At 36.1% G+C, this 11627-nt stretch overlaps 1 protein-coding gene across 1 annotated transcript; it reads right to left on the bottom strand.

Annotated features, from left to right (window-relative positions):
* Window positions 1–3449: 3449 nt before the first annotated feature.
* Window positions 3450–3884, bottom strand: LOC141632192 (uncharacterized). The gene has a single exon (XM_074444758.1). It carries the CDS (start codon window positions 3882–3884, stop codon window positions 3450–3452), a length of 435 nt encoding a protein of 144 aa, XP_074300859.1.
* Between the last annotated feature and the right edge of the window lie 7743 nt (window positions 3885–11627).

Consider the following 11627-nt stretch of genomic DNA (forward strand, 5'->3'; position numbering starts at 1 on the left):
CGTGGACAATGCTCTGATACCACTTGTGGGAAATATCGGTATATCTCATCAAGAAAATTCGGATTATAAAGAAATTATGAATATGAAATTACGAGTCATAAACGAAACTGCATAAACAAAAGAATAGAGATTAGAATTAACCTTCGGTTCTAGCAATTTGGCCTAAGAACAAATATCGAGACCGATATTCTCCTAATCGTTGCACCCAAAATGCTCCGAGAAATGCCTTTCTTTTGCTAGAATAAGAACCCTAATTTCTAATTAATTTTTAGGGTTTTTGTGATGAGAGTTATTAGGTCAAAAACAAGTGTGAAAATGATCCCCTTTTTCTCCTCTTTTAACCGTCCAAATGGGAGGAAAAATAGGGAAGAAATTTTCTTCCTTTTTTTTCTTCAAGCCGTGTATGCCAAAAATAAGGAGAGAAATCTTCTTATTTTAGGTTGATTTTATATTGTATAAAATGTGTATATATATCAATTGTCATTTATGTCGTCATGTATTTAATAAGTCCACACACAACAGTTTGTAGTCGATTTATTAATACCGGTCTGTCAACATTTATTATGACAATTTCGTATAATATATATACATTAACTATAAATATCGCATATTTATAATTTGCTAATTAAATATAACCGTTTATTTTTAATTACGAATTAACATCTTAATTCGTTTAAGCTAACATTATATACATTAATTAAATATAACTGTTTATATTCAATTTACGAATTAACAATTAATTCGTCTCAGCTGATATTATTTAATTGTATTAAATAATCGACTCATCATCACATTGACTAACCTTTTAGTCAAATACATGGACTAACCTTTTAGTCATATAAGGCATCAATGTGATTATATTTTCATATAATCACATCTCTCAAACACATCCTTTAGGTGTGCTTTTAGGGACCAATTGATCACCGCCATTAGTATGATAATAACGTCAAACTTCTAGCAAGCCAACCGTTATTAGTAAACGTTAATCAACTAATAAAATACTAAGTATACCCTGTGAACCTATAAGAGATTTATACACGTTATCACACTAACTATGGAGGACACTAGCTCCAACAAAGGCAAAGACGACGGCTGGTATGAGGGATTCTTCTAAATCAAGCTTGACTCTATTCCTCTGCGTGCCAACGACCTCTTCGAGCACTGGATCCTGGCTAGGTGTAAGTACGCTTGCATGTCTTTTTATCTGATCTCTTCTGCTACTCACCTTTCTTACCTCGTGATTTATTGCACAGCTCAAGAACCCTGAAAAATCTGAGGACGAAGATACCTTTGTTGCCAAGCTTTTCTCCATCCCTAAAGGGCAAAGGACGTTCCCTGCGCTGCTCTCCGACCTCGACAATTCTACCGCTGAAGAAACCATGTCTTCTGGCAAACATCCATTTCTGACTTCTTGCTTGTTTCGCGGCTATCTACCCTGAATACTCGTATCTGTCCTCTGGCGTCTTTGCAGGAAGCATCCACCCAACTGCCTTTGAGATCCTGATGTGTCAGGCCAGGAAGAGGATGGCTGAGTCCACCCCCTCACTTGCTTCCTCGAAAAGGAGGTTTGCTGCTAGACCCACTCCTGAGCCTATTGAGGTCACTCCCATATCCCGTGCCCCTGGTTCTCCAACTCGTGCTGATGACCAACTAATCCCTCTTCCTGCTGGCTTTAGGCATGTAGAGCGTGTCAACTACTGGCCCTCATTGGAGTGGCTCATGACACCAACCTGCACCCAGATGTTTAATGAGACTGATCCTCAGGAGATGACTGACCTGGCTGCTGAACAATGCTTCCTTGTAAGTCTGCTTCCTGTTGTTCCTATCTCTTGCTTCTATTATTTCAACTCTTTTTCTGACTGATAGCCTCCTTACGTGCCCCAGGCTCTACAATTGTCCCTCTACCTCTGCAAGATGCTGAAAAGAGCTAAGACTAAATGCCTGGCGTCTGTGGGGAAGAACAAGTAGCTCACGGCCACCTGCGCTAAACTGAGGGAGCAGCTATGTGCAGCCAAGAGGGAAAAGGAGATAGCCAAGGACCCGCTTGCTAGGACGCAGGAGGCTAACCATGTTTTGACCACTGGGCTGACCAAGGCTAAGGCTCGTGCTGAAGAGATGGCTGAACTAGCCAGGAACGTGGGAGCCTATACCGCCTTTGAGGGGAGGATTGACTGCATCTGGGCTTACACTGAGGGGAGGCACACTTCCTGGAACCTTGAGGAAGAGCAGGCGGAATTTGCCCGTGCTTTCCTCAATGGCATGGATTTGATGGTTTTGTTCCCTGCTGATGCTGAAGTTGCCAATCCCGAGCCTAGATTTTTTTCCATGGATATCTCTGAGGCGAATGCTGTAGAGGAGATCCTGGCACGGACGGCTGGTGGTGATTCTTCTTTGACTCCTGGAGCTGATCAAGTACCTGCGTCAGAGGAGCAGACATAGCATGGGGAGCAGGGCAAAGGTCAGGGTGCTGCTGTTGAGAAGATTGACCTCTCTTAAAAAAATTTAATCATATTTTCTGGGGACTTGGCCCTGTGTGGTGCAAGTTTTATAATTATACTTTTGAACTCTTTTTTTATTATGTTTGCTTGCGCCTGCTGGTGTGCATGCTTGAAACTATTCTGTCGCCTGCTATGGGTAGCAGGTGTCTTTATTTTAATTTCATTAAGCCTAGTTCATAGGCCTCTTTTGCTATGTCTCATGATGTGCTTTCTGCGTCTAGGGCTTAGTTCCCACTTTTGATTGTCCAGGAGGCTGTCCTGGTTCCAGGTACACAACCTCTGCTCCTGGTGGCAGATGCTTGATAAGATATTTTACCCATGACGTGAAATATTTTATCAATAAGGTAGCTAGTCAAAGCGTACCTCTCATTGTCCTTTTCCGGTTAACAAGGAATGTTGCGCGTTTCTTGTGGTTCCAGCGTTTGTAGTTTCGTGCATGCACCTATGTATATGGCCCCGGGATTTTAGTACCCACATCGTAGCTATGATTTTCTCTAGGATTAATGGTGAGGTACATATGGTCTTAGTATCGCCGTGCCCTGCTACCTCTCATACCGTACGCCCTCTATGTGGCTGAGTTAGCAACGTCTCGTAGCCCACATGGCAAGGGCTAGACCCTTAAAGTTTACCATGCCTGACAAGTAACCAACATTAGTATTCAAAGCCTTTCTTCCTAGAAGCGTAAAATTCCAAAGTAGTACAAATTACCTGGTGCTATCTCATGGTGCTCCAAGGCAACAGTTGGATCCAGGAAGCCACGCCCTGGACTACTTGGTTTAAAAACGACTCAATTTGCTTTAAAAACGAAAAAATTAAAAATTACTAAAAGTAAAAAACAAACCATAACCTAAAGCATATATTACCCCCACCCCCTTTTTTTTTTTTATTTTTTTTTTTTTTGCTTCATGGACTGTTGAAAGGTCCTCTGTACACTAAGGTTTTAGCACTTTGTCAGACAAAGTACTGTTTTAGATGGCGAATGTTCCAGGGTTTGTGCAAGATCTGACCCTGCATGGTCATCAACCTGTATGCCCCATTCTTAACAATGCTTTCGACCTCATACGGTCCTTCCCATTTGTAACCAAACTTGTCAGCCTTGTGATTTTTGGTATTCTCAAATACCCTTCTGAGTACCAGGTCCCCTACCGCAAGGGTCTTCATATTGACATTTTTGTTATACGTTCTGGTTACAGATTGATTGTATGATGCCATGCGTATGTAAGCACTTTCTCTTAGCTCGTCAACTGTTTCCAGGCTCCTGGTCATTTCGATTTGATTCTGCTCTGCTGTTTGGCAGCCATATCTGTGTGTTGGTACCAGAACTTTTGACGGGATCACTGGTTCCGCCCCGAATACTAGGCTGAATGGCGTCTGTCCCGTTGCCATCTTTGGTGTCGTCCTGTCTGACCAGAGTACTAGTGGCAACTCGTTTGCAAACTTACCCCCTAGCTCCTCCAGCCGCTTCCTGAGGTTCTCCACAATGATTTTATTGATGGATTCTATTTAGCTGTTTGTTTGTGGGTAACGAGGAGCAGACTTCCTTAGTGTTATGTTCCAACGTGAACAAAACCCTTCAGTGTTATCAGATATGAACTGGGATCCATTGTCGCATATGATTTCAGATAGTATCCCAAACCTGCTGATGATGTTACGCTTTATAAAAGAGATCACCTGAGCCTCTTTTACTTATGTTATTGCTTCAGCATCAATCCACTTTGAAAAATAGCCAGTCATGACAAGCATATACACTCTATTACTTGGAGCCCTGGGTAGCTTTCCCACTATGCCCATCCCCCATATCATAAATGCCCACGGGGAGATGATCGGATGCATTGGTTCTACTGGCTGATGAATTGCTGGGGCTGCCTTCTGAAAGTTTCATAAACCCCTATTAGACTCTTCTGATAGTTTATAAATTAACTCATTAATTTAGTGATGCTAGATCTAGTTGCATGCAAACAAAATAATAAAATAAGAAAGAAAATCGAGTTTCCTTACATTGTAAATGGTTCGAAACTTTGGGCACAAATAAGGACACCTCTATTACTTGTTCTTGAGCTAAAATATTATGGATGATCCTCCAAACAATATCTCAAGTGTAAAGATTCTCCTCTTGTTGCACCCAAAACAAACCCTTAAAACTACTAATATAATTAACTAGATTATACTAGTAGTATTCCTTAAAATATATTCTATATAATTTATTACTACTTCTAGTAATGTTTTTATGTAATATTAGAATGAACAAATTTTGTCTAAAACAATTTTTAGAGAGATGAGAGAATAATGTAAGAATGTTTATATTGCATGAGAGAAAAATGAGAACATTTTTATCATAATAGAGAAGGGGAGTCGGGTGGGGAGGTGTCCCAAAGACAATGCATGGCTTCCACTTTCTCTTTTTCTCTTCTCAAAAAAATAGGTGTGTAAGGCAAGTAATATTATGTTATGATTGTGTCTTAATTTAACAATTAAAATAAAAACACCCACTATCCCAAAAACCCTCCAATTTCGGTCCACCCATAAAATAGACATCCATTTTATGGTTGTCAATTGTAACATTGTCATACAATATGTCACATGTAGAATGCAACATGTTATTAATGAATTTAATGCATATTTAACAATTAAATATCATTATATAAATTAATTAAAATACAAATAACAAATTTACTAGTAATTCATAATTACTTGTGTATAAAATTGGTCAAGTTAATATAATTCACAACATTTTGTAATTATAATTAACTATTCATTCTTATCTCAATTTGTTTCATAAACAATAATCAATTTTTGTAATAAAAACATTTTAATTACTAAAAAGAATCTTATTTAATCAAATTACAATAAGATATATATATATATATATATATATATATATATATATATATATATATATATATATATATATATATATATATATATATTCTCACTCACTATCATAAATTGTTAAATTTTAAGGAATTAATTAATCTGTATTGTTATACAATTAATTGATTAATCTATTAAGGGAATTGTCCTATAGGTGTGACCTTAAGGGATCAACTGATCACCACCGTCAAACGATAGTAATGTCAAACTCTAGTTAGCCAATCATTACCGATTTATGTTGATCAGTTGACTATATAATTGAATCATCCCTTACGTATTCTTATATGAGATTTATTAATGTGATCGCACTATTGTTGATGACACTTACTCCAACAATCTCCCACTTGTCTGAGACAAGTGTGCGTCACCAATTCTCTTGTTCTATTACATCATCTCCACTCAATGCAAGGTGTCTTGCAAGTCGTACTTGCATTTGATCATATCTAGAGTGGTTTCCTCGATCTGGAGAGTAACTGTCTGACCGGAATTATCTACCGTAGATACCTTCCGAGCATGGCCACGCATTTTCAGTTCACTACTCCTCGAGTGGCCTTGAGATTTTAAATAACCCTGACAAGGGGTGGACAATTCCTATCGCACTATTCCCTTTGAATACCCACAGCTCATCATGACCCAAAAGGTGCCCATTTGACCTCAGTTACAATAGTCGTAGAGCAAAAATCAAAGTCACTTAGAAACCGTGTCACCTTGGGCAAACAGTCTCTAGTCTAAGAATTGACTCAAAAGAATACTATTGTAGCTCTCGCCACGACCAGGCTATAAAAAAATTGCCAAAACTCTATAAGCGGTCACTGCCCGATAGAGTGTCCCATACAGTCTGCCTACGTGATCGACTAGTCATCCCTTATGTCTCTATGGTTTTTGAACTAGACATCAATAGACTCACACTCTAGTAACTTGGAGACGTCACCTCATGTAAGTAACCAGGGGCCAATACTATGTTAATCTAGTTCACTTTAATGGGGTTCAATATTGTCTCAACTACCCATTAGGATATAACAAAGTAATGGATGAGTTTAAAGAAACTCAAACGATAAATGCGATTATCATATATAAATAGTTAATACATATTACCACTTCATATCTCATAATCTAAAGTGTATATTTTCACTTATCAAAGTGCAATAAAAGCTTGGCTAGTGGATATACCATGTATCCATTCATTCCAACTTTATGAATCGCTTAATTCTTTCTAATCAATGTAATGTCTAACAATCATGATCTTCTCTAAGTACATGTCAAGACTTCATACTAGACATGAGCTCTTTAACATGAAAGACGTTCCCACTGTTATCACATAACTTGTGATGAAATCCTTGGTAGAAGGATCTACTCATAGTCCCTATGTTAACCATCCTTTCAAGATGTACTCAGATTTTTTTTGTAGAACTCGGAATGGTTGATACTAAAACATTTTTCTAGTCGTTTACTCCTAAGTCAATAAAAACAACCTACGATTTCGATAAATCCTTATAAGTTTGTAAACTTAAGTTTGTGCAACCCTTTAACACACAACTTAGTATGTCATCCAAACACAAGAACGAATCCTCATTTTTCCTCAAGAATTTTAATGGATGTTATTCAAGGCTTTCCAATGAGTTTTTTTCAAATTAACTTGTCATTGACTTATCATGCTCTAAGCATATGGTTCATCAGGGCATGTGCATATAATGGCATACATGATCGTTCTAATGGCGGAAACATTAGCAATCGATTACGTGTGTTCAATAACTCATTAGGTTCAGTGAATGACTATGACTCTACCATAGTAATTCCACTTTCATCAATATGAATAACCTCCTCAACCTTATTGATATTAAACAGATAAAGAATCTTATCAATATAAGATACTTATCTAAGTGCCAATCTAAAGTTCCCTATGCCATAATAGATTTTGAATTGTAGAATGCATCATGTCTTCTTTCATCGAGAATTGAAAACCAAAACACTCCTTCGTAGATGGTACGTCATCCTCAATGAGTAATATGGCATTAATATGAAAGACAATTTCTCCTACTGAACTTCATGTTTAAACATGGCAATTTTGACTCCCACTCATATCCATGTATACACATAGCTTCTCCATAATTCGAGTGAAACCATTCTCTTATCACATGATTGAAATGATCATTGCAATTCTTAATTAAAACCTTGTGCTTAAGTCGTACACACACCCCTTTCTAAATACACATTTATAAATTGGTTTTGACATCTAACTTATTCATACACACTATGAGGTGTAGCAATGATGACATGGATCTTAGCATAGTTACATGTAACTTCGCTTTGTAGACATCTTTATGTCTATCTATACAACTTTAAATAAATCTATCCTTTTGCACAGATTTAACTTTGGTTCATAATGCTCTTATGTAAAAATTGAATAGAAATTACTTGATACAACCACTTGATAATCTTATTATATGAAGAACATTTTCTTTTGGTCTCCTCACTAGTCTGAAGATTCACCTAAGAAAGCTTTCTTTTGGTCTACTCACTTGTCATGAGTTTCACCTAAGAACGCTTTCTTTTGGTCTCATCACTAGTTCCTAACTAGTTTTATGTTTGTTGCTAATTTTCTCCCACTCTATCTTTTGAAAAATACATCTACTTTTCTCAAAAAATAGCGTCATGAGCTACAAACAATTTCATACTTATGATTATGAAAGAATAAAATATCGCACATGATAACCGTAATTGATGACGCTTTTGTAAAGACATTGTATTCTAGCTTCAAGATAGACTAGTCCTTATAAGGTAAAGGATTGGACTAATATCCATGTCTTATACAATTTTTAGGGTCTTAAGCCCTCCCATAGCTCGTATCGAGTCTTATAAGTGGTGTAGCCAATTGGTTTGTAGAATTCCCTACTCTGAGTTCAAATAACTCTATTTGACTTTACAATAGTTCTTTCTTATATCAAATAAGATGTGATATTTAGTAATAAAAGCATCAGGGAGAATCAAATTCATGGCTTATAAACTCATTACAATGATCCATTCGTTATAATTCTTTTATGATTAATTTAAGTCAATATAACTTATGTTTTTGATGTAAATAATGTACAATGATAAGTTTTAAAACAAAGAAATTCCATAAAACGAGTGACTTGGGTGGAAAACCAAGTCACCAAAATTCAAATACAACTATTGTCTTTGAAAACAAAGGAAATAAACTAATTCCCATGTCAAACAAGGAAATTATAAGAAGTTCTAAAACAACATTTCAAAATACAATAATAAAGAGAAGACAATCAAAAGAAGGGCCAAGCTTCCATAGGTCTTCTACTATGGGCGGCTACTCTAGCTTCCCTTGAAGAACCTCCTTAAGCTTGCTTGTCTTTGCCTTTATCTTTGCTCGGATGCCCTTAAATACAATTAAAAAGGGTAAGAATCACAACTTGTATCCAAATACCAAAGTTGAGATTTAAATCAAAACATGAATGATAGGGAGAAATATATATTACCTACTGGAATAATCTTTCCAGTTTTGAGATCTCCAAGATACTTCGGGCAATTCCTCTTCCAATGTCCTACGCCAATACAATAATGGCATTTGTCCTCAGAAGTAGCACCTCTTTTGGAAGAGCTTGTCTCAATAGCTTTTCCTTTTCCCTTGAAGGGAGTGGGCTTCTTACTCTTGCTTGCACTATTTTTAAACTTCCCTTTGCTCTTATTGTTAATAACGAGCACATCCTTGGTTGAGCTAACATTTAGACCCATGTCTCTCTCGGCTTGCACAAGCATTTTGTGAAACTCATGGAGAGTAGTCCTCCTATTTTGCATATTGTAGTTAACCCTAAACTGTACATATGCTTTGATTTTGTTCAAGGAATGTAGAACTCGGTCTATAACGAGTTTTTGGAGATTGTCAACCCCTTGCATTTTAAGGGTCTCAACAAGCTCAATCAACTTGAGCACATGAGGGCTAACCTTTTAGCCCTCTTTGATGTTAATCTCGAAAAATGCGGAGGCCGCCTCATATTGGATGATCCTTGGAGCTTGCAAAAACATGGTCGCAAGCTTCGTGTAGATCTCATAGGCTGTGCTTATCATAAAAGCACTCCTTTGGAGATCGGCTTCCATTGAGAAAATCAAGACGTTCTTGATTGCGGCCGATTCTTTTAGGTAAGCCTCATAGGCTTGCCTTACGGCGGGGGTAGACCTAGTAGTAGGTGTAGCGGGAACGGCTTCGGTAAGGTAACAAAGCTTGTCGTCACCTTCCACGGCCAAGTGGAGTTGCGCGTCCCAATCGACGAAGTTAGACCCATTCTTTTTAGTTTACATCGATCCATAAAGGATCAGAGCCAAGAAGCATTGGTGAGTGGTGGTTGCGCTAGTTGATGCGGCTAAAATAGGAGTTGTCATTGCTAATTAATCAAATTGACTACAAAATAAAAAATGAAGGAATCATAAACATTTATCATTTTAAATAATCTTGCAAACATTTTGAACAAGTTTAACATTTATATAGTGACCTCTACCCAACTATAATAAATAATTTCGAGATCCATCTTTCTACAAATATGGGCACGGGGAAACCGATACTGTTGGAATATGTGTCCTCCGACAATAATGCGATCACAACTGTTGATCATGATGATCACATGTTTAAGTCTCATTTTAAAGAATACAATTGGGAAGTAATTTTTTACTGTCAAATGGTCCACACATATTGGTAATGATTGGCTGACTAGAGTTTGACATTACTGTCGTGCGACGGTGGTGATCAGTTGATCCCTTTAGATCATACCTAAAGGGTAACACTCTTAATTGATCATTTAATTGATCGTATGACGATACGGGTTAATTAAATTACTTAAAATTGACGGACGATTTTGGAAGTAATATTTACGTATCTCATTATAATCTGATTAAATAAGATACGGTCTAAGTGATCGAATTGTTTTATTACTTAGATGAAATTATTGTTTAAGGAAACAATTGCATTTGAATGAATAATTTATTATAAATACAAGATGTTGTGATTTATAATTGGTAAAATATTTTGGTACAAGTAATTATGAATTACTAAGTCGATTTTGTATATGACGTATTTTTATTAATGCGTTGATTTTTAATATATTAAAAATAAATAACAATTTTACATGACATGGGACATGTGACAAATTGACAAATTGACAAAGATAAAATGGAATCCATTTTATCTCCATATGACCGAAATAATGGGGTATTTTAGGAAATTATTATGTTAATTTACTAAGTGGTAAACATAATCATATTTGCCTAAAACTAGCCATGCAAACCTAGTGCCTCTTGTGAAGAGCACCTTGCTCGTGCATTGGCCCTCTAATCCCCTTCCCCTACCCGGTTTTGTGAGGGGAAATACCATGGGTTTTTCTCAAATTTTTACCTTATACATTACATTAAATGTAAAACAATTATTCATTCATTCAACATCTAAAAATAAGAGTTTTTAGAGAGATAAATTATTCATCTTTCTCCCTTTCTCTTACCCGAAATATTAAGAGAACAAAATAATATTTTGGTCAATTTTATTCAAAATTAATATTGTTCTAGTAATAATAATATTAATTTTATTAAGTAGTTACCTTGGGTATTATTCCTTGGGAGGGATTCTCTACTTGAATCCTTGTTCATCCATTTTAGGAAGCTCAAGAACAAGTGAGTAGGAAACTCACTTGTGCCCAAATAATCCGAAATCTTCAATGGGAGATGATGATATCTTCCTTATTATTATTATTGTTTGCATGCATAAGATCAACATTTAATTTTATGACTAAATTAAATCATCACATATATGAATATGTTAAGTAATGAGATATAGATTTCTAACAAGCGGTATCATGAGCTTAAGGTTGTTTGCATGCAAATCGGTTATAGTTTTTCCGAGTTATACGATTAACATATAAAACTTGTAAATTTGTGTTATTATGATATATCACGAAATAAATTATGCATGTTAAAGTTTCTGATCCTAAAATGTATTTAGGATATTTTTGTTAATTTATGGATTTTAATTGTTCATCTTATATAATAATGGCATTAAAAATGTGCTTTTATGATTAAAATGTCATTTTCGAACTAAAATTAGCTAAACTTCGAATTTTATAGTGGTTTTTGGATATGGTCACATGTATTATTTTTCGATGACCTGTAAATTTTCAGAATTTGTGGAGTTATTATGCTCGAAATATGATTTTTCATGATAAAAATCGAATTTAAATGAAAAATAGGTTAATATGAGAAATATTT

Source organism: Silene latifolia, chromosome Y (assembly GCF_048544455.1).
Source record: "Silene latifolia isolate original U9 population chromosome Y, ASM4854445v1, whole genome shotgun sequence".
Taxonomy (NCBI): Eukaryota; Viridiplantae; Streptophyta; class Magnoliopsida; order Caryophyllales; family Caryophyllaceae; genus Silene; species Silene latifolia.